This window comes from Malus domestica, chromosome 08 (assembly GCF_042453785.1).
Source record: "Malus domestica chromosome 08, GDT2T_hap1".
Lineage (NCBI taxonomy): Eukaryota > Viridiplantae > Streptophyta > Magnoliopsida > Rosales > Rosaceae > Malus > Malus domestica.
This window is the reverse complement of record NC_091668.1, coordinates 10,581,918-10,605,176: the sequence shown is the minus strand read 5'-3', so window position 1 is coordinate 10,605,176 and position 23,259 is coordinate 10,581,918. Positions and strand designations below refer to the sequence as shown.

The 23,259-nt window shown below is 35.4% G+C and overlaps 1 protein-coding gene across 1 annotated transcript; it reads left to right on the top strand.

The window, feature by feature from the left end:
• The first annotated feature begins 634 nt into the window (after nucleotides 1-634).
• LOC103427439 (uncharacterized) lies at nucleotides 635-3,394 on the top strand. The gene is made up of 4 exons (XM_070826825.1): nucleotides 635-974; nucleotides 1,108-1,223; nucleotides 1,300-1,381; nucleotides 2,978-3,394. The coding sequence occupies exons 1-4, from the start codon at nucleotides 963-965 to the stop codon at nucleotides 3,116-3,118; spliced, it is 351 nt and encodes a 116-aa protein (XP_070682926.1). The 5' UTR covers nucleotides 635-962; the 3' UTR covers nucleotides 3,119-3,394.
• The last annotated feature ends 19,865 nt before the right edge of the window (nucleotides 3,395-23,259 follow it).

The following is a 23,259-nucleotide window of genomic DNA, read 5'->3' as shown; positions in this document are numbered from 1 at the left end:
TAGTACTATTGGATCATAATCTCATAGAGTTTGTTAAGCAAGGCTGTTACTGTTAGCTGCCAACTTTTCATGAACTGCAACAGAGAATATGAAAGGCTGGCAATGTGAGAGTTGTTTCTTCATCCATGGGACTCAAGAGATTGTTGGACATTTTCATGGTCTTGTACAATGAACATGGAAACACAACAAATCATACGTAACGAAAGGAACAAGAAATTCAAGTAATCAACAAAGGAAGCAACAAGCATTGGCATTGAAGAATTGAAACAAGAAATTCAATTCGTAACAAGAACTTCAAGTAATCAACAGAGGTTCCACTTTTAATACTACCATCCATAACAAACATTGGCATTGAAGAACTGAAACAAGAACTCATAGGGCCACGCTACTAGAAAAAGGGCTATGGGACACCATTGTAAAGACAAGACACCATTTGCTATCCGTGTCGATGTAAAAAAGAATACCACTTTGCTTATTTTTGGTGTCGTTTAAGCTGAGGTTGGTGGCCTTTAAGTTGAGAGCCACCGATGATCGGTGCTTAGCTAACCCTTTCTTGCAAAATACAATTTAAAAAAAAAAAAAAAAAAAAAAAAAAAAAACTGAAACAAAGAGCTATTAATGTTCTCTCCCCTTTAACAAACGACAAACTCCTCCCCTTCATTCTGTCCCCCCTCCCTTCCCCATTCAATCTCTCCTCCCTCCCGTATCCTCACGAGACAGCGCCGCCGTCCACCGGTCGCCAATGACCGTCATATTATACCTCCATAATCCTCTTCCCATCCTCTTTCCAATCCCCAAGTTAGTTTCTACAAATTCGTGGCCGAATTTTCTCAATTTCTGAGCTAATAAACGGTGACCCCGGCCAAGCCTACCGGAGTTGGACCTCCGACGGTCTTGAGTACTACGTTGGGATGTTGTCCCTTGTCGATAAGGACTAATTGGAGCCTGGGTGGGCGATTTTGATGCGTAATATGGTAATTGGAATTCTGGGTTTTATGGTTTTTGATTGGGTTGATATTATTTGGTTGTTGATGCTTTTCTGTTAATGTTTAGCTTTTGTTGGTTCAAAAATTGAAACTTGGAGAAATTTTGATGAGAACTTGTTAGGGATTGGTCGGCAATGGGTGTGATGAGGCCGGAGCTGGTTCAAGCCCATCACCACAACAAAAACGTTTGCAACCAGAAAACCTCGTCAGCCTCAACCATGAGTTTACATGCAAGGGGTAAGTGATTGAAACATTTATTGTTCGGTTTTTTTATTTTAATACTAATGATTTTTTTTGCTTGATGTAATTAAAGATCAAGTAGCGCTCCATTGACAGTCAAGGGGTGGAAAGAATTGACTATGGAGGAGAAGATGGAAATTGCGAATGGTTTGAAGGTGAGTTAACAAGTTCTTTGGCAATAATTTTATTTAGGGTTGTTTAGATATAGACCCATACAACTCATATACTTCAGATAAAACCCCACCTATGAATAAACATTCAATCAAAACCCAAAATTTAAATAAATTACCACATAAGAAAATAAGTAACCTATTAATATAAGTTATTTACAATTTATGCCACAACTTTCTATAACTGTTCTCATACAACCATTATTAGCCAACCATTATGGCTAACGTTTTTAACAATTTCTTATATCAGTCTAATAATGAATTAATATAATTCATTAGCATATCTCTTAACTATATAACTTTAGATAAATTATTTTGCCAACACAGAAACATATATATGATAGTAAAATATAAAATAGAAGATACATTTTTTGAAAAGTTAAATTGTAGGTAAACTATATTCATACAAAAACAAAATTGTAGATACACTATTGTTGTGAAAAAAAAAAAGAAGGTAAATATTGTATGTAAAATTGTAGATACATTACTGACACAGTAGGTAAATTAGTTTCATATAAAATTAAAAAGTAGGAAATTATATTCATACAAAAATAAAATTGTAGATACATTATTGTTAAATAAAAACATGTAAATTTTTATCCTAAAATTTGAACAATAGATAAATTATTTTTGTACATACATTAATTTTTAAAAAATTAAACAATATGTACATCATTAGCTTCACCAATTATACACAGTAGGTAAATTATTTTTGCTAAAACTAAACAATAAGTAAATTATTTTTTAAGATACATTAGTGTTGTAAAAATTAAATAACAGGTACATTATTATATAGGTAAATTATGGTAAAAATTTATAGTTGGCAAAAAAAAAAAGTTATATATATATAGGTACATTATTTTATTGATAAATATTTTAAAAGATAGACTATTTCATTAAAAAATATATTTAAATTGAAAATTGTTATTAAGATTAAGAAAACTTTCCAAATTAATTCCTATATCAAATTAGAAGCAAATTTTATGAAGTGAGAGAAACATGAATCAACCAAATTCATATAACATGCAATGCATTTAGAATATTTGTGCCTTTTTTATTATTTTATTTTTGTAAAATCATTAATCCTCCTTAAAATCTGTGTGCACATTAAACATGCAAAAAGGGGTATTTTAGGCATTCGAAAATTTTAAAATGTCATAATTAATGAATTTGCTTATGTGAAGTCTAGTCATTGGGTTTTATTCGAGTAAAAATGTTATGTCGGGTTTTATATGAAAGAAATTGAGTTTGATAAAAAGTTGAATTGTGGAAGTATGTTTATTTATTAATTTGAGTGTGGGCAATTGTAATACCCGGTGAAGAAGTAAGTTGTTAATGTTCCACTTCTTAATTTGTTACTTGTTTCTAGTAGCTGTAATTATTATTGAAATATACATGTATACATTGTTGTGAAATACTATTTAACATATGTGATTACTCTGTAATGTCTGAGAGCTCTTCTTGTACTCTATGTTCGGAGTCTAGAAACTGGAATTCCCTTGTTGATTATCAATTCAATGGTATAGTAGATTCTAAATGTGTGGGGATGTGTATCTGAAGCCCTTTTGTATATGCCTGCAGCAACGCCCAGAAGATAACTGTAGAAATGGCAGATCTCCCAAGGAGACCTCTTTCTCAACCGACAGTTTACCATCAGTGTCGCAGAGTTTGTACCGCTTAAGCATGACAGCGGCGCCGGTGACGGTGTTTTTGGCAGAGTAGGCTCTGCTCTCCTGATCTCTGAACACCTCAGCTCCGACGAGGTACTTCTCCCTGGGTGCTTCTCTTATCACTCGCCCGGACTTCCACTTTTTTTTTTATTATTAAAATATTTGGTGTCGCTTATGGACCACAACACAAGAAATATTTTATGTATCTAGATGTTAGGTAATGTCGGTTATAACCGACAGTATGTTTGATTAATTTATTATTTTAACTGTTGATGTCGGTTAGGACCGATAGTAGGTTTGATATTTTAATTCTTTAATTGTTGCTTGACGTCGCTTAGAACCGCCATCATGTCAAAACTTAACGTCGCTTCTAATCGACGTAATGTTGGATGTCGCTTTTAAGCGACACTGTTGTTCTTTTTTATTTTATATTACTTTGCTTCTTGGTGGCAGATTAAAGGGACTAACCGACGTCAATACCCTTTTGGTGACGGTAGCAATGGTGTCGCTTCACCTATCCGACATTGCACAACTTTATGTCGGATTTTTACAAAAATCCGACAATAATTGGGTTTTATTGTCGGTTTTTACACCGCCAGTGATAGCTTTTTTTGTAGTAGTGCTTTAATGGTATTAGGAAAATTAAAGTGGGCAAAATCGTACTATAAATGCTAACGTAAAATGTTGCCTACTCAATTGTCTCATAAAAAAAGTTTATCGCTCCAATGAAACAGGCAAAACTTACAATGACACATCCGATTTACCCATGGATTGCCAAGAAATGCCACAAAAACTAAAGAGTCATGATCAGTTAATTAGTAATTGAGTTTGAGAGCATCATAATGTCATCATAACAACCATTTAATTTACTAGCACAAAAATTCATAAGCAATGATAAGGGCAATGAAACAAGTTAAAAAAAGGTAGGGTTGCCTTCTTTATATATACAGAACCATCTGCTGCAAATAACACCATATCAACTACAGGGACTCGATCTTCCTCCGACTACAAGAACCAGTCATCTTCATCCAGCAGCACCTCAGTCCCAACAAACTTACCACTAGTTACTCACCAAGAAAAGGTCCAGACCTACTCGCTATTTTGGCATGGACTCGCATTCTTCAGTCCAGTGGCTACGGTAATCCTCACACCAATCACAGTACTTCAAAATAGCACGTCCTTCATAGTTCACCTTCGTGCTTAGAAACTTCATCACCACATTCTGTGCCCTTCGGGACCAAAACAAAGTACGGGCAATTGTGACTTTTGTGATCCTCAACAAACTTCACAGTAATTACGATTTTTTCGCAGTTGGAGTCGAGCCATTGGGTCTCCAATCGCCTCTTGTATACCTTCCTCTTCATCTGCTTGTTTAAAGTTTCATGGTTAGAATACAAAATAAGAATATTAATAGCAATTAGTACCACTTTTTCTTGCTACAAAAACATGAATACATGTCTAAACTAAATTGAGTTGTAAAACATCAAGCCCTTATGGGGACAACTTTTCTAAGGAGTACTTGGGCTTATAAACGCTTTTGGTACCGGACATCCCCTAGAAACACGTTAGGAGATTGCAAAGCCATGCCACCTAACTTGAAAAGCCTAATGGAAAAAGCAAAACCAAGGAAGTGCAGGCATACCCAAAAGCTAAGACTTAACTACTGAAGCACAAAAAAATAGTGCGAATACCCTAGAAATACACTAGAACAAGACTACACATTAACTACTCAAGCACTAGAAAAGTAGTGCAACTACACTACAAAGACACTAAACAAAGGACTATTAAGAATCATAGATGCATTCATATTCATATTCGTTAGGGAGAAAATGAGGATTTAATACTAAAACAAAAATCAAAGCATACCGTTACGATTTTGGCCAATGCAGTCATCATCATCATCGAACCAACTTGGTTTTGCTTGGAGGGTAGCTTTAGATTTGCCCATTACTTCATCTGTGAGAAAGAGAGAGAGAGAGAGCGATATATAAGAGGTGGGGTGGTGAGAGGCAGGGTGTAATTGTGATTCATATAGCCATAAGCGAGAGATAACGGACACTGGGTTTCGGAAATTTAAATAACTCTTTTCAAATATAAAGCATCTCCAGGAGACTCTTTAAGAGCAGATTAGCTAATTATTTTAGCAAAACCCCAACAAAACCAAACCTTGATCTGAAACTGATTTTCTCACCCACATTGTCGTATACCCATAACCTTTCTTAGCGTGGTTTCTATAAGACAATAACATATCTAACCAAAGATTATAATACTGAATTGAAAATTAGCCAAATGGAGAATCAAAAGCATACCATCATCGACCATGGTTGCTTCGTCGAACACGGCTTCGTCTGAGAGAGAATAGAGGAGATAGACAGGAGAGCGATAGAAATCGAGTTAGGGTTCGGCATTAGGGTGTTAGAGCGTAAATTAACAACTATAAAAAATGGAAAATTTCTAGATAATCACAAATTATACCATTAGGGTTCTGCATCTGGACGTTCGCATTGATCTCGTTCAACGGCGTCGTAACTGGAGGCTGTTGGAGAGGGAGAGGGAGACGGAACCTTAGCTCGCGCGACCGAACGATATTGGGGTTCGGCAATTTCTGACTTACAATTTTTTTTTTGGGTTGAATGCATTTTATAGCACAAGGGTTTGGGGTGATTTGTAAAATGACCGACAAGTTTCAATTTTTGCATATTATACCACCTGACTTTTAAATTTCAATGTTTACTACTTCACCCTTAAATTGGTGCAAATTAACTTATCATGATTTAAACCTACGGATGAACTTGTCCAATAGGAAGATCACTGCTCAAATATTTCAGGCCGTTGAATCAATGTTCCCATGAACCAAATTGAGAAGAAAGGACGAAAGCTGCCGTTTCATGTTCATCATTTATGAAACAAAACTTTCTCAAATTGGTCAACTTTTCTCTACACCGTGTTTAGACGAAGAGATTTATGATTACTAAAGAATTCAAAAGTGACGGAATATAAATGATTGAATTTTATTTTTAAGAATTTGTGAATTTTCTTATTTAATTAATCTCAAAGAACTATGAAATTTGAATTCTGATGGGAGTTGTAAGGAAGCAACTCAATCCCTCACAAAAGTTGAGCTCTTCTGAATCCGAGAAGAATGGAATTGCACCTCCTCTCCCATCCGTTGTCCTTATGGCTCCCCCCCACATTTAGTTCCAGCCACCCTTCCTCGCCAAGTAGATGAAGGGTTTCTCAAAGTTGTAGTTGCTCTTTGCTGATATCTGATAGTACTGCAGATTCTTAATTATGTGGAAGGTAACCTGCCTGGCTTTAACCTGCTTGTTCTTCACATCAACCTTGTTGCCACAGAGAACAATAGGGATGTTCTAGCACACACTGAAATATTAATGTGAGGAATCAAATATACCAAACCATCACCAACTAATGTAAAAAAATAAAAAAATAAAAAAAATAAAGAAACATTAGACTTGACACAAAAATAATTTAGCCAACTCACCGACAGAGATCATGGTGCCATGTAGGGACATTCTTGTATGTCGACCTAGCGGTAACGTCAAACATGATGATTGCATATTGTCCATGAATGCTGCATATTCAATGAAGAATTTTAGGTGTTCATTAGGAGGCATCCATCATGATTGTTTAGTTTTACTCACTCCACTAGTTCTTCATTGGCCTCCTGGAAATCATGCATCCAACTAATAGTGTTGTGAATTAAAGCCATAGGAATGCATGCTTGACGGAGCATCCATATGCGAATGACTGGCAAAGGCGAAGGCCCCGAGTTTGCACTCAGAAGCATTAATCTTGGAGGTAGTTTCACAATGACTGGCATTAGCATCATTTCTCTCTAACATTGATTGATTCTTGTATGGCAAATCTACTACTACTACTGTGATTATGCCAAGTCCAATGCTTGATTAGTTTTTCTCCTCTAATGTTTTGCCAATCTCATGCTTGGGATGGAGGGGGATGCTATGACAAATTAATGTAATACTGTATCATAATCTCATAGAGTTAGTTAAGCAAGGCTGTTACTGTTAGCTGCCAACTTTTCATGAACTCCAACAGAGAATATGAAAGGCTGGCAATGTGAGAGTTGTTTCTATTGGAATTTATTAGGTTTATTTAGGAAATTAATTAGAGATTTGATTTGATTTTGTAGTAGGGTATTTTTGGCATTTACGCATTAGGGTTTCTTAGGTCTATTGCTCTATAAATAGAGCTTGTAATTTAGTTTGAGAGTAAGTCAGTCACAATGTAGTCTTTTAAGGTTTTGTAGCCGTTTCGGCGTTCTCGTTCTTTTAATAATATTCTTATTATTTTGTTAGTCTTGTTCGTTGCGCACTCTAATATTCAACTTGGTATCAAAGCAGGTTTGATCCTTTGGGGTTGAATCTGTTCTTGGCAGCTAGTTAGTTTGTTTGTCTTGTCATTTTCGTATCAGTTTGTTTGTCCGTCTTGTTCGTTGTTTAGATTGTCGTTGGTTTAGTTTGAAAAACAAAAAACAAAAAAGGTCGTAGTCTGATGGTTGCCTGGTCCGAACCCCCTCCGCACCCAACCCGCTGCTCTCTCCCAACATCGCCTGCATACCTCACCAGCCACCGCCCAGACCAATTTGAACCTGCTGCTACACGCTGATCAGTCTCTGCTTGACTAAGACAAACAATATATTACCCTATATTATCTTTTTTTTTTTAAATTTTCCATATCACATACTAATTGTATTATGTTTTTGTACATTTTACCCTATATTATGCATGTGAGTTTATGTTAGTTTTAGTACTTTGTTGGAAGTTATTAGAAAGATTGAAAGAAAAAAAAAAAATAGATGGAAAATTAAAAAAAATTAACAGGATGCAAATTAACTAATTATAAGAGTTGAGAGGGAAATTGACCCTAAACGTGAGTAGTGGGCTAAAGTGAGAGATTTGGAGTTTTTACCTTTTCTTATGTAAAGCGAGAGGAGATGGGGTTGTTAGCCAGGCACTTATCACAGGGACCAAAAATATAAGTGGGCGAATAAGATAAGCAGATCTTCCTATCACCCCCACCGCCGACTTACCGTATTGTTTTTATTTTTATTTTCTTATTTTACGGTGTTTAGGGTTTTTTCTTTGTTTCTTTATTTAGTGTCTTTAACTTTTATATTCTCAGAGAGAGACGGCCAAAAGAAGATGATCCAGCTTACCGAATCCATAGTTTTGACTAGGGTTGGCAGAGTTAGAGTTTCTAGAGCTATATGGGCGCACCTACAGGAAAAACTAAGAAACACTAACACATACTTAAGTATTGAAGCGCTTGCAAATAGCGGGAAAGAATTCGCAGACACTATTACAGATGATGCTTCTGGAAAGTGCTTCATTGGGGGAATCGAGGGAGGGGTAATTATCGATTTCAAATATGTTGAACCATATAATTTAGCCATAAACCTTAAATCCGTATCTAACCAATTTTAGCATGTTGCAGCAGCATCCCATATTATACTCCCTTGGCTATCACTATGACAAGGGTTCGAGAAGCGGCAGAGGATTTCAACGCAAGATCGAGACATTTGATACTATGGGCTCTGGTAGGGTTTGTGCTAGAAAAGCATATGAAGAAGGGATGGCTAGACGCGGTAGCGGCGTTTCCATAGACGACGTAAAGGAGGAAGTTGCCTTTGCGTTGTTAAGGCCGCTTTGGAAGATGGTAACACTGGCGGAAAATTACACGGTAATTGTTTATGTAATTTTATTCTAGCACCTGCACATTAAAATTTGATATTAAATGACTTATTACTCTAATTTTGACCTTATTAGATTTAAAAATAAAAATAAAAATTTTATAAATACACCCCAAATTACTTTTAACGAGTATTTATCTTCTTCAACTATCAAAACCCCTCCCACCCTCCATTGTTGAACAAAACTCTAACCAATGAAACTACAAATATGTTGATTGAGAAAAATTATTTTTGACAAATGGAACACGAAATTGATGTTTCAAAAGCTTCACATGAGGTAAGACTTTCTATTTTTCATTGTTTTAGTAATTTCAACGACATTGATAATTACTCAAGCCTGCTTTTGTTGCGTTATTTAAGCTTCTCCGTTATTATTCAATTATAATATAGTTTTCCAAAGTCTCTAGTTTGATGTAAACCTCAATGATTACACACCATACAAAATAAAGGATCGGTCTCTCTAACGCGATTCATTCCTTAATGTTCATCTGTGAATTTCATGGAAACTCTTGCATTCTTTTTTGCATCATAGTGCATTAGGTTCATAATAGGGAATAGCATATGGGTTGAAATCTCAGCATGTCTACAAACATTTTGTTAGTGGCATGGCAACTTGTACGATTTTCACTCACATTGACAAACAATGTTTGGATAGATCTTTTTTTAACACACAATTGTAATATAATAGGATAGAATTTTTCATACAAATATATAATGGTACTATCTCAATTTAGATATCAACGAATACACTATAAAATGGTACCATCTTGAATACAATATATTTTAGGTTACATCGAGTAGGTAGCACTATTCAAATTCACTAGCTAATTATTATTAAAGATAGTGTTTTACTACAGTAGTAGAAAACAATCATGTCTATGTACTCACCGATCATTCTTTTCCTTAACAACTAACAACTTAACTCACTAACGATATCATTAATGAAGTTACTATTTGAGTCCTACAGTATATATCATCTTGTTATTGCTTCGCAAAGGGTCTACATTGGGAAACTTTGATTATCTTGCAAAGTGGATTTTATCATCCCGTTTTTTCTTCATGGTGTTGGATATAAGTCAACAATCTGTGATAATTTATATATGCTAATAAATAATAAATGCAATAGGAATTAACAAAATATAAACTAGAATATGAATTAGAAAACAGACAAATAGAAGATCGAGGCTTGCGTACCGCAATATCCTTGAAACAGAAATTTCGTCCCTACTCTGTGCTTGTAGTTATACGGACGTCTGCTTCACCAGGATTCAACGATCAAGTTAAAATTCCAGCACCGGAAAATTTAACTTCTGGCGAATTTAGTGTGGTTCTCTCAGTAAGAAGGTTTAGGAATGTAGAAGATGAAGTTGATTATTTATGTGAGTCTTTTCATAAAAATAAATAATTAATTAAATTCGAATTTAATTAAAAATAATTAAGTAAATCCGAAAAATAATTAATTAAATATATATTAATTATAATTAATTATATATATTAATTACCAATTAAGTGAGCCCAATTTTAGTCTCCAGGCCTATTACTCCAATCACTTTCTATAAAGGACAAAGCCTTATAAAGTGATAAAATCTTTTGGGAATGACCAATGTGGGACAAAGAAATTTCTACTCAAACTACTCAAATTTCCAACACATGGTATCACTAGTAGACACTTTGATATATCTTTGTCAAACCAACGTTTTCTTAGTTTAGTGTTTGGTTGCCTCTTTACGCAAAAGCTAGATATGCGAAGCGATCTAGCCAGTAACGTGAGTAGAATTTTCTTTGGGCTAACAGAAACGCGTTTAATTTGTATTACGGTATTGTCAAATTTGGTTTCTGTGACATGAAGGTGACATTTTGGCAGATCTCGGTAACGGTTTGCTGTTATTAATATTTATTTTAAAATTGTACGTTACGGATTTCTGGAAATTTTTAAATGTGTTAGTGGTGGAGTTTATTCAACTATATGTGAAGTGTTAATATAATAAGTTTTTTTATTTATGAACAAATTAATAAATATACTAATGATTTTTTTTATATACTAACTAGCTTCTTGCCACACGCGGATGCGTGTGACAATTTGCCTTTTTATATTAGATTATGTCTTTTATTTTTTTTAAGTAACTATTTTATATTTTTATTAAAAAATTATTCAGAAAAAAAAAATGAGGCAAAACCATGAAACCACCCACTAACATGGTAGTTTTTTTTTTTTTTCAGTGAAAGTTTTAAATTTAAAATTCATTCAAAATTAAAATGTGGTGAATTACTTTACATTCTTATGGTTCAATTGTAATTTTTAGAATTCTTGAAAGACAATTTTTGTTATTTTGAATGTTTCACCTTTTTTTCATTCTCATTTTATATTAGACCATGTTTCGTTTTTTAAATTTTTTTATTTAAATAGCTAATTTATATTTTTATTAAAAATCATTCCAAAAAAAAAAAGTAAAAACAAACCTAACCACCTACTAACGTGGGAGATTTTTTTTCTTTTCTAAAGTTTTAAATTTATATTCATTGAAAATTAAAAAGTGGTGAATCAATTAAACGTTTTTTTGGTTCAATTGTAATTTTTTAAATTCTTAAAGGGCAATCTATGGTATTTTGAATGTTTCACCTTTATAGGGTGCTTACTTTATATATACTAGCCTCTTGCCACACGCATACGCGTGTGACAATTGACATTTTTATATATCTTTTATTTAAATAATTAATTTACATATTTTAAAAAAAAATTATTTTAAAAAAAATAAGAAATGAATTAAAAACGTGAAACCACCCATTAATGTGGGAGGTTTTGTTTTTTTTTTCTATAATTTAAATATTAAATTCATTCAAAATAAAAATATGGTTAAATACTTTAGCTTCTTTTGGTTCAATTGTAATTTATGAAATTCTTAAAGGACAATTTATGGTATTTTGAATGTTTCACCATTTTAGGGTGCTCACTTTATATATATAGATATATCTCTATATATATAAAGTGAGAGCTTCAGTTTGGTGAAGCATTCGATAAACCCAAAATACCCTCATTTCAAAAAATAAAAAACTACAAGACTATCCCAATATAATACGGTTAAATGGTAATACACAAATATAATAGGGTTAAAATTGTCATACAAAAAATAAAATACTGAGAGATGTTTAGATGCGAACAATATATCTGCACATATAATAAATGAGAATTTACAACCATCAAACGCAAGGCACCAACACTTCCAAATTAATTGAGACTCTTGGATTACCCATCACATAAATAATGAACTGCATCCTTCTACCAAAGCGCCTTTCTCCATTGGAATTTCAAAAGGAAAAGCACAATATAATCTCCTCCACGTTTTCGGCATTAACAGCACATACTTTGCAGTTACATGGAGAAGCGATAATACCGTTCAGTTTTAAATTGTTATTTTCGATTTCCAATCTCACACGTACTCACATGGATTTCATTCCAATTAGTATCAGAGTTCCAGTTTCAAGCCCTTTGGAAGCGAGACCATGCTATACTGTTTGGATTAATTTGGGGATATTCTTAACGCAAACGGCTTTTGCCAACCATTCATATCCATCTTGCGTAAAATCTCATATCTCTAATTCTATTTTATAGTGAAAGCTTCGTGCTTTTTTATTTTTATTTTTTCATTTTCTCTTCTTCTTTTTGTTATAGGCTCCGGACGATTCTATGCGTGCTAATTGCAACCATTGGACAAGAAGCAGAGTTCAAAGCTTTGACTGATTGTGGGTAAATCAAGGGTTCATATTATTGTGTTAATTTAGACTGCATATTATTTTGATAAAAATATCTGCATATTATATAGGGTTTTAACATCCCAGATGGCAAAAAGTTTAATTTCTATCTAACCAAAAATCTGTTTACTCCCAGCCCTTCTTGATGGGATACGACGACTTCTTCTTTGATGCGGTTGTAGAATGAGGTCGAAGGTGACTAGGCTAAGGAAATTACTGAGACTCCAAGACGGAGAGGGTTGGGATGAAGATCAAAGATATATGTCGAGAACCTAGGCATTGTAAGTTCTATATATACCAAGATGTAATTAGAATTTAATTAAACTGCCCTACGCAATTGGCAACTGTACTGAATAATGAAGGAATAAATATGTGTGTTCGATCCTACTTATCCATATATATAAGCAGTAGAAGTGTTTTAAAATTAAAATTTCAAATTTGGACCTACGATGACCTGTGGCATGTTTTTTCTAACAAGTGTGGGGTGATGTGAAAATTAACTCGACACACAAATTAAACCCTATTAAACTTGTAATTGTAGTATTAAGTAAGTAGGGATCGTTCTAGACCGGAGATTAATTAGGGATGCTAATCAACACAAATAAGACTCAAAAACACTAAACTAGACTCTATAGACTCAAAACACTCAAAACAGCAAAACTAAGTTAAAAAGACTCAAAACAGACTCTAGAGACTATTTGGACGAATTTAAGACTAGTAGGACTCAAAACAGTAATTTGGACAGATTCAAACACTTTTCTAACTAATCTAAGACACTTAATTAAAAGGGGGATTGATTTGGACAAAATTTAACTAAACTAAACATATTGCAAAACAAAGTAAATTAGGTGATTTGAATGGTGAAAACTTAGCCAGATGATCCTTCTCCACACATGACATATGCATATAAACCAATTTCCAGTATTGTTCCCTTAGACTATGAATGACAACACCTCAAGTTAACTGTGACAGCACAAATTAGCCATCAGATTTTCCTTAACTCATTGAATTGGACGGGATACGCATCACAACCAAATTATCCTTATCAAGTTCCCTAACTATGAAAAACGTGATAGAGAGACATATCAAAGGTCATTAAGTTCTTTGAAAACCATAAGCATTGAAGAGGCATTCATAACTATGAAAAGCATGATACTCCTGCCAAGGATTTACTTAACACAATCATGACTAGTGACTTTTACTACTTGTGAAAATAAGTTCATAACGATTAGGTGAAACTCCCTTATACTCTAGCATCAAATTCATACATGAAAATCAAGTATGCATCCTCACCAACATACATAAACAAGTTTTGATAACTCAGATAAGCAAATCACATTCAAGACTCAAGAAACAATAACTAGATGTAATCAATTCATATAAAACATATAATCATGGCTTCGAATTCACCTCTTACTAAAAAGAAATTAGTTCCTCATGTCTTTGAAAACATAAAACCAAATTAAAAGCAACATTGAAACAAATCTAAGGATAGAAAGAACCAGGAACGTCCCAGCAACTCCAATGGCAGATTTCGAACCCTCATTGGATTGCAAGTCACGGCACAAAGCTCATTCTTCTCCTTCCTTCCACGCAAGCACACATTTGAACTCTCTAAAATCTCTCAATTGTATCTGAATATATGGGTGAGTGGTCTGAAATAGGCGCATAAGTGTGTGTATATATAGGGTTAGGCATGGCATAAAGCTGAGTAGGAATAGAATTGTGTAACCAAAACCCAAGTGGAATGGGTTAAAACAACCAGAAACCAAGGGGAATTAGGTTAGAAAGATGCGGCAGGATCTAGAGCTTCTAGAAAAGATGTTTTAGAACAGATTTCTGGACCTAAAGGGACAAGGATACACGGCATGGGTTTTAGGGAAGGATTACACTTCCTAATGCACCAAGGGAAAGGCATATATGCGGCACATAAGGGATAAGGGCTCTAGAATATGAAATATGTATTTTAAATACATAATTATCCCTCAGAAATAGCTAGAATTAAGGCACAAACTGATTTGGATAAGATAAGATAAGATAAAGCTAGATTAGGAAAGGATAAGATAAGATAAGGTTAGTTTGGATAAGATAAGATTGGATAAGGTTTTGGATAAGATAAGGCAGTTTGGATAATATCTCCTTCTTTTGAACTGATTCCTTATCTTGTTTGTCTTGGATTTACTTCTTCAACTCTTTAGCACATTCCTAGACATCTTTGGTCTTCAAATTCGTCCATTCATCTTGCTCCACTCATAAGCTATCCAATTGATGCCTAAAACTGCTTCAAAATGCTCCAAATTGCACTTTCTTGCCAACTTTGTCTTTTGGACCTACAAACACACGAAAATAGCTTAAAACACTATAATAAGTAAGAACCATGGAAGAAAATATCCAAAATATCGGCGAAATATCGCCAATATTTTCGTTTTTTTGGGTTAACGATATTTTAATGAGTATCCAATGAGTTTTCGTCAAAATATCTCGATATTATCGATAATATCGCGATATTAACTATAATATCGCCTAATATCGCGATATTAGCTATAATATCGCGATATTTTGTTCAAAAATTCCTGAAAATTTTGAAAAGTCACAATTTTGAACACAGAGGGGTTCAAACCCCTCCCACATTAACTCCTTAGCGCCTTAACCACCATACCACTTATGTTGTTGTGATAATATGCTACAATATTTATATATATGCTTTTGTTTTGAATTCTTTTTACAAGAAACAAATTTGCACATTTTCCAAATTTTTTGTGGTATTATATTTTAAATTGTGTCAATTAATTACTTAGTCAATGGCATGTGGTTTTTAATTTTTCTATTTTTTATTTGGTCACTTACATGGTAGGGCTGGAAAAAATTCCGAAAAATCCCAAACCAAACCGAAAAAGTCCCAAACCCAAACCAAAAAATCCCAAACCAAAACCATCCTGAAGTTCGAGAATCCCATCCCGAAAAATACCAAAATTTTCGATATGGGATTGGTTTCCAAATCCCATTTGTTTGGTAATCTCGAAAAATACCGAAGTATTCGGTTTCTTATTGACTTTTGGGTTTTGGTTCTTGAAAACCATTGCCATGGTTGCTAACTACTCTTCAAAATACACTCACTCTACACATAGAGATGATGAAGATAGTGAAAATTTTGAACCTCATAGGAACTCTATGTGGTACTAAGTCACTCATGTATCTTACCATGCAATGTATAAAGTGTAAAATATTGTACTAATTCATTATATATAAATGATTATGGTGTGTTTAGACTTCTTTCATTAATTTCTACATATTTTCTACATTCACAATGTTTGTCAGCTCGCTATATAATCAACTTGATAATGTTAAATCCATCATGCAATGCATTTCCTTCCAATTTTTTGTGATAAACTAATAGATAATTGACTAAATAAACATCATGCAAAGTTTCAATAAAAATTTCCAAGTTTTTCTTACAATTTCCGTGGTTTCCATGTAATTTTTATCGATATCGATATTATCCCGATATTTCCATCGATATTTCCGTGTTTTCGGACTACCGATATTTCCGATATTACCGATTTTTTCTTCCTTGGTAAGAACTAGCTATGAAAATGCAAGAAAACAAGCTAACTAAGTCGCATAAATATGCTCCTATCAAATTCCCCCACACTTAGCTTTAGCTAGTCCTTGAGCAAAACAAACAAAACAAACAAAACAAAACATAACCTAGACCTTCCAACGTTCACCTCAGGGATTTTCAATGACACATGACATGTTAAAAATCACTATGCCCACATATTTTAGTTATCCCTACCCTCAAGCGCATACTTAATCCAGTCACCTCTCATTAGCTCGCATTAAATCAATTTAAAACATGGTTTTGATGGTAGTAACATGCCTTAGAGAATTCCCTCAATTCCTCACCAGATATACACTCTATTTTCACACAGATTTTCTGACTACACTCCCTACACTAGGTATATGTGAGAAGATTGATGTAAACATGTAAACTAACACTCACATATGTTATAAGCAACGAAAGCACTTTCTGGAATTATTAATGCATGTATATATATATGATCTCATGAACGGAATGTCACTACTTAGACGCAAGAACCAAGGATACCATATGCTCATACCAATCCCAATCTCCACGTATTGAAACACACAACAACCAAGATAAAAGTCTAAGGGTTATAACGGGGCTAAGGGTATTGGCTAACAAAGAAAGGTAAGGATAAACAAAAGTACTTAAAGCAAATGTAAGCAAAGTAATGAAATCAACTTAGAATTCACTCTTGAATGTAGCAAATAACTTGAAACACTAAGCGGATTTCGTACAACTTAGGATCATATTCAAACTTTTTGGACCCTTTCTTCAACAACCAATACTTGTGAGCTCATTCTCACTTATTTTTCAACTATTTTCTTTCTTTTTTCCACTTTTTCTTCTTTTTCACATTTTTTTTCTTTTTTTTTTCTTTTCTCTTTCTACTCATGTGCATAACCTTCCCCCACACTTGATTTTTGCAATATGTTTGATCAAAAGGAATTCCCTCTAAGTCATGCTCCACTATACTTTAAGAACAAGGGTATGGATAGTCCTATTCTAGGCTAGGTCGGGGTAATGTGGCTAACAACGGAAATAGGCTAAATAAGGCTCAAAGGGGTTAAACCTACAAAACAAATGCATGGGATGAAGGCTTTTTGGCTTTGGTGGTAACTACTAAACAACTTCATCTTGTTATATGTTATGCACTCAATTTTAAGCTTTGAATGAAACGGGCATGAGTTCTAGTATTTGGAACTAAAATGATAAAACGCATTCTAAGTAGCAACAAAGCAAAAAATAATGAGATCATGCAACGACTTTAGAAAATAAGAAATCACAAATTAATAACTCTCCAAATAAAATTTAGGCTCAAGTCTCTTAGGGTTGTAGCATTAGTTTGAGTTCCTTCCTTCAAGCTTGTTACAAAAATTGATTTTTTTCCCTTTGTGATTACATGTGAATTCGTAAACGACGACTATAACTAAGCATAAACCAAAGAGCATATCAAACTTCCATCCATGTTTGTAACTTTCTGTAACAGTCATGCAATTAAAAACTAAGTCCTCATCATTGTGTTGGAAGGTACCCTAAGACACAAACACACAAAAACGACTCTAAAATGACTCTTTTAGGTTTTTCAAAACGTTTTCTTTTTTTTTTTCAAATTTTCGTATTTTTCTTTCAAAACACACTAAAACACTTCAAAACACACTAAAAACACTTCAAAACAGTGAGAAACAACTCTAGTGGTGCTAGGTGATAAAAACCCACGAATTTTCAATAAAAACACTTGTTTACCCCCCCCACACTTAAACCAAACATTGTCCTCAATGTTTCAAACATAGACTCATACATAAACAAACAAACGACACAACAAACAAACATGACAAACATGGCAAAGTAAAAGCAAGAAATAGTAGAGTTTAAGAACGCAAATCTGGTTATGATGCCGGAGCTTCCTAGTTCTTCTTTATTCGCATGGGTTGCCTCCCAAGAAGCGCTTGCTTTAACGTCTTCCAACCGGACGATACCTCCATTTAAGCTTCAATAGGGCCAACGGCATGGAGGGGTATGTCCTCCACGGCATGCTCCTCAAAATGCTCATAGTATGGCTTCAAACGATGTCCATTCACCTTGAAATCGTGTCCGGTCTTCAAACTTTGAATTTGGACTGCACCATAAGGAAAAACATTAGTAACAACAAAAGGGCCAATCCATTTAGAACGCAACTTACCCGAAAACAAACGAATGCGGGAATTGAAGAGTAAAACTTTATGCCCTACGATAAACATCTTGCCACGAATCATCTTGTCATGGAATGACTTCGATTTCTCTTTGTAAATAAGAGCATTCTTGTACGCCTCGTTCCGAATCTCTTCAAGTTCATTCAATTGAAGCTTCCTATGAATTCCAACGGCACCAAGGTCCAAATTGAACGTTTTGACGGCCCAATGTGCTTTGTGCTCTAATTCAACCGGAAGATGGCATGGTTTCTCATAGATGAGCCGAAATTGGGACATTCCAATTGATGTTTTGTAGGCTGTACGATATGCCCACAATGCATCATTCAAGCTCAAACTCCAATCCTTCCGGTTTAGCCCAAAGGTCTTCTCCAAAATCTGCTTGATCTCCCGATTAGAAACCTCGACTTGCCCACTTGTTTGCGGATGATAAGGTGTTGCCACCTTATGCGTGACGTTATACTTCTTGAGCAGCGCCTCAATGGTTCGATTGCAAAAATGGGAACCCTCATCACTTATAAGAACTATTGGCATTCCAAATCTAGCAAATATGTTAGTTTTCACAAAATTTGCAACCACTTTGGAATCATTAGTACGGGTGGCTTTTGTTTCCACCCATTTCGAAATATAATCAACCGCAAGTAAAATATAAACAAAACCATGAGATGAAGGGAAAGGACCCATAAAATCAATGCGCTAAACATCAAAAATTTCGACACAAAAGATAGGGGCCTGCGGCATTTGGTCCTTTGAACTAATGTTTCCGGTTCTTTGACAACGATCACATGTTATGCAAAAAGTTCTAGCATCCTTAAAGATAGTAGGCCAATAAAAACCACATTCAAGTACTTTACATGCAGTTCTTTGAGTGCCAAAGTGACCTCGACATGCATAAGTGTGACAAAAAGTTAAAATTGAATTAAACTCAGAATCATGCACACACCTACGAATGATTTGATCAGGGTAATATTTCCACAAATAAGGATCATCCCACACATAAAAACGTGCCTCTTTCTTAAGTTTATCACGTTGGTGCTTGTTTAGAGTGCTTGGAACTTGCTTAGCGACCAAATAGTTAACTAAATCGGCATACCATGGCACACTTACCTCAATGGACAGCAACTGCTCATCTAGGAATGTCTCTGGGATAGGCACAGCATCCTCTTCATGTACCATATGGCTCAAGTGGTCAGCCACCACGTTTTCACTTCCTTTCTTATCCTGGATTTCAATATCGAACTTTTGGAGAAGAAACATCCAACGAATAAGACTTGGTTTGGCCTCCTTCTTTGTAAGTAAGTACTTCAATGCTGTATGATCAGAATAGATTATAACTTTAGTACTAAGTAAATAAGAACGAAACTTATCTAAAGCAAAAACAACAGCAAGAAGTTCTTTTTCCGTTATGGAATAGTTCAATTGAGCGTCATTCAAGGTCCGAGAGGCATAGTATATGACGTGTGGCTGCTTATCCTTCCTTTATCCTAAAACAGCCCCTAATGCATAATCGGAAGCATCACACATAAGCTCAAAGGAAGGCTCCAATATGGTGGAACAATGATGGGGGTCGAAGTGAGCATCTCCTTGAGGTGTTTGAAGGCCTTCTCACATTCCTCGTCGAACTTGAATGGTATATCCTTTTGGAGGAAACGACAAAGGGGGTTGGAAATCTTTGAAAAGTCCTTGATGAATCGCCTATAGAATCATGCATGTCCAAGAAAAGAACGAACCTCTCTAACCGAAGTAGAAGAGGGTAAGTAACGTACAAGATCTATTTTCGATTTATCAACCTCAATTCCCCTTTCTGAAACAATATGACCTAAAACTATACCTTGTTTTACCATAAAGTGACATTTTTCCCAATTTAAAACAAGGTTAGTTTCAACGCATCGTTTCAAGATTAATGTGAGATTATCCAAACAATTATCAAACGAATCACCAAATACACTAAAACCATCCATGAATACCTCAATAATCTTCTCAACGAAATCTGAAAAGATACTTACCATACATCGTTGAAATGTGGTAGGTGCATTGCATAACCCGAATGGCATACGACGATAGGCAAAGGTGCCAAAGGGGCACGTGAAAGTGGTATTTTCTTGGTCGTCCGGAGCTATGACAATTTGATTATATCCCAAATAACCATCAAGAAAACAATAAAAAGAATGACCAGTTAACCTTTCAAGCATTTGATCAATGAATGGCAAAGGGAAATGGTCATTCCTTGTGGTGGCGTTGAGCTTCCTATAATCGATGTAAACTCTCCAACCTGTTTGGATACGGGTTGACACAAGCTCATTCTCGGCATTCTTCACCACTGTAACTCCCGATTTCTTTAGAACAACTTGAACCGGTGAAACCTAATGGCTATCCGAGATAGGATAAATCACTTCACAATCGAGAAGCTTGATAATCTCCTTCTTCACTATTCCATCATCGGAAGGTTGAGTCGGCATTGGGCCTCTCGAGTTGGTTTAGCCCCCTCCTTTAAAAGTATGCGATACATGCAAGTTGTAGGGTTAATACCTCTAATGTTGGCCAAGGTCCATCATATGGCTGTTTTGTGCTCTTTCAATAATCAGTTTTTCTTCCTCTAATTCCATGAGTGTTGAAGAGACTATGACCGGCAACGTTTCTTTGTCTCCCAAATAGATGTACTTCAAATGACTTGGCAACGGTTTAAGTTCAAGAATCGGGGCCTGAATCACTGAAGGTGACAACTTATTAGTAGAAACGGGAATTGAGATTGGGATTGGAGACTTACCAGGATGTTGTGGCAATTCTCCTAGGGTAGCCACCATCTCGCCAATTTCATCATTATGCACGGCCAGATTGGGTTCTAGGCCTAATCCCTCGACAATTGTTGTTTCAAGGGGATCTTTGTCCAACGAATCAAGATAGTCATCCGCCAACGAATCAAACACATCAATAGAAAAACAAGAATGATCAACTTTAGGAAATTTAATAGCTTCCGAAATATTAAAATCAATAATTTCACCATCAAATTCCATCATTAAAGTCCCTTTGAACACATCAATCTTGGTGCGGGCTGTTTTCATGAAAGGTTGCCCAGGGAGGATCGATAATGGGGTAGAATGGGCTGAATCTTCCATGTCAAGCACGTAAAAGTCTGCTGGAAATATCAAATTATTAACTGCACCAAAACATCTTCCAAAACTCCTTTTCAGATATGCGTTAGAATGATCGGCCAATTGAATAATCACACCATCGTTTTTAAGCTCTCCTAAGTTCATAGATGCATAAATTGAGTAAGGCATGACATTAATTGAAGCTCCTAAATCTAACATAGCATGTTCAAACTTAGTATTTCCAATAACACAAGGAATTGTAAAACTACCCGAATCTTTGCATTTAGGTGGTAGTTTCCTTTGTAACATCGCAGAAACATTCTCACTTACCTGGACCACTTCTTTGTTCGAAATCCTCTTCCTTGTTATGCAAAGCTCTTTCAAGAATTTGGCATACTTAGGAACTTGCTTGATTGCATCAAGGAGCGGGATATTGACTTGAACTTTCCTAAAGGTTTCCAGAATGTCTTTCTCATTCTTTTCTTTCTTTGATTGCCTAAACCTACTAAGAAAATGGCACATTTAGTGGAATAGAACTAGAAGAACTCGAATTTGGACTTACCTTGATGGTTTAGGACGGTTTAGAGGCCTTAGAGGGCTGCGACAAGGATTGGTCTTCCCTTTCCGTGGCCCTTGCTTCTTGTTCTTCTTCTTGCAGCAGCTTTTCATCCTCGTTAAGGCCTTGTTTGGATGGTTTTTTGTGGTTTCCAAGCTCCTTGCCACTTCTCAACGTGATGGCCTTGGCGGATTCAAAGCCTTTCTTTGGATTCACAACGGTTGAACTAGGAAGTTTGCCTTGCTCTTTGATTGGCCCATGAATTCCACCATTTGCCCCATTTGCTTCTCCAATTCATCTACCTTTTTGGCTTGATTTTGCATTCCCTGTGCCACAGTGGTTAATAATTGAACAATTTGATCATTATCCATAGACGAACCTAATTTTGGTTGGGCAAATTGTGGTTAGGGTTGTGTTGGTGCGTATGGCCTTGGAAACATCCCAGGGGGTGGTTGTCGAAATCCTCCTTGTTGAGGTTGCTGAGGCTCCCTCCACTTGAAATTTGGGTGATCTCTCCATCCCAGATTGTATGTATTTGAGTATGGATCATTCATTTGCTGATTTTGGCCTTGATAACCTATGATATTGGCACTTTCCCATCCTCCATTCTCTATCAATTGTGGACATTGATTATTGTGGTGCCCTTGCTTAGAACACACGCCACACACACTTGGTGTATTTCCTTACACTTTGGATCCTTCAACAACCAGCGATAAAAGAACAGTAAGATTAGCCATTTGAGATTGAAGTTCTGAAATTGCACTTACCTCATTCAGTTGCTGCCGTGGGATGTCTCTTTGTCCAACACCTTTGTATTGTTGTGCATTCAAGGCTCAGTTTGCAATTAAGATATTGGCAGCCACCGGTGTTTTGTCAACCAAAGCACCACCCGCTGAGGCATCAAGCATTTGTCTCTCAATTGGAATAAGTCCCTCGTAGAAATATTGAAGTAAAAGTTCCTCCTTCATTTGATGTTGAGGGCACGATGCAACTAAAGCCGTGAAACGCTCATAATATGCTGGAAAGGATTCGCCTTGGCTTTATTGAATGCCACTGATTCTTTTCCTCAAAAGAATGACTCTTAAAGTTGGGAAAAACTTTTCTAAAAATGCTCGTTTCATGCTTTCCCAAGAAGTGACAGTTCCAGGTGCCAATTCGTATAGCCAATCTTTAGCCTTATCCATAAGAGAGAATGGAAAGGCCTTCATCTTCAAAATGCTCCCTTCAACATTGATGGGTGTTATGCTTGAGCACACCACTTCAAACTCCTTCAAATGCTTGTTTGGATC

Excerpts from the sequence above, each read along its gene's own strand:
- LOC103427439 (XM_070826825.1), top strand. Across the intron at positions 1,224-1,299 it reads CATGAGTTTACATGCAAGGG|ATCAAGTAGCGCTCCATTGA; the intron begins GTAAGTGATTGA and ends ATGTAATTAAAG. Across the intron at positions 1,382-2,977 it reads AAATTGCGAATGGTTTGAAG|CAACGCCCAGAAGATAACTG; the intron begins GTGAGTTAACAA and ends ATATGCCTGCAG.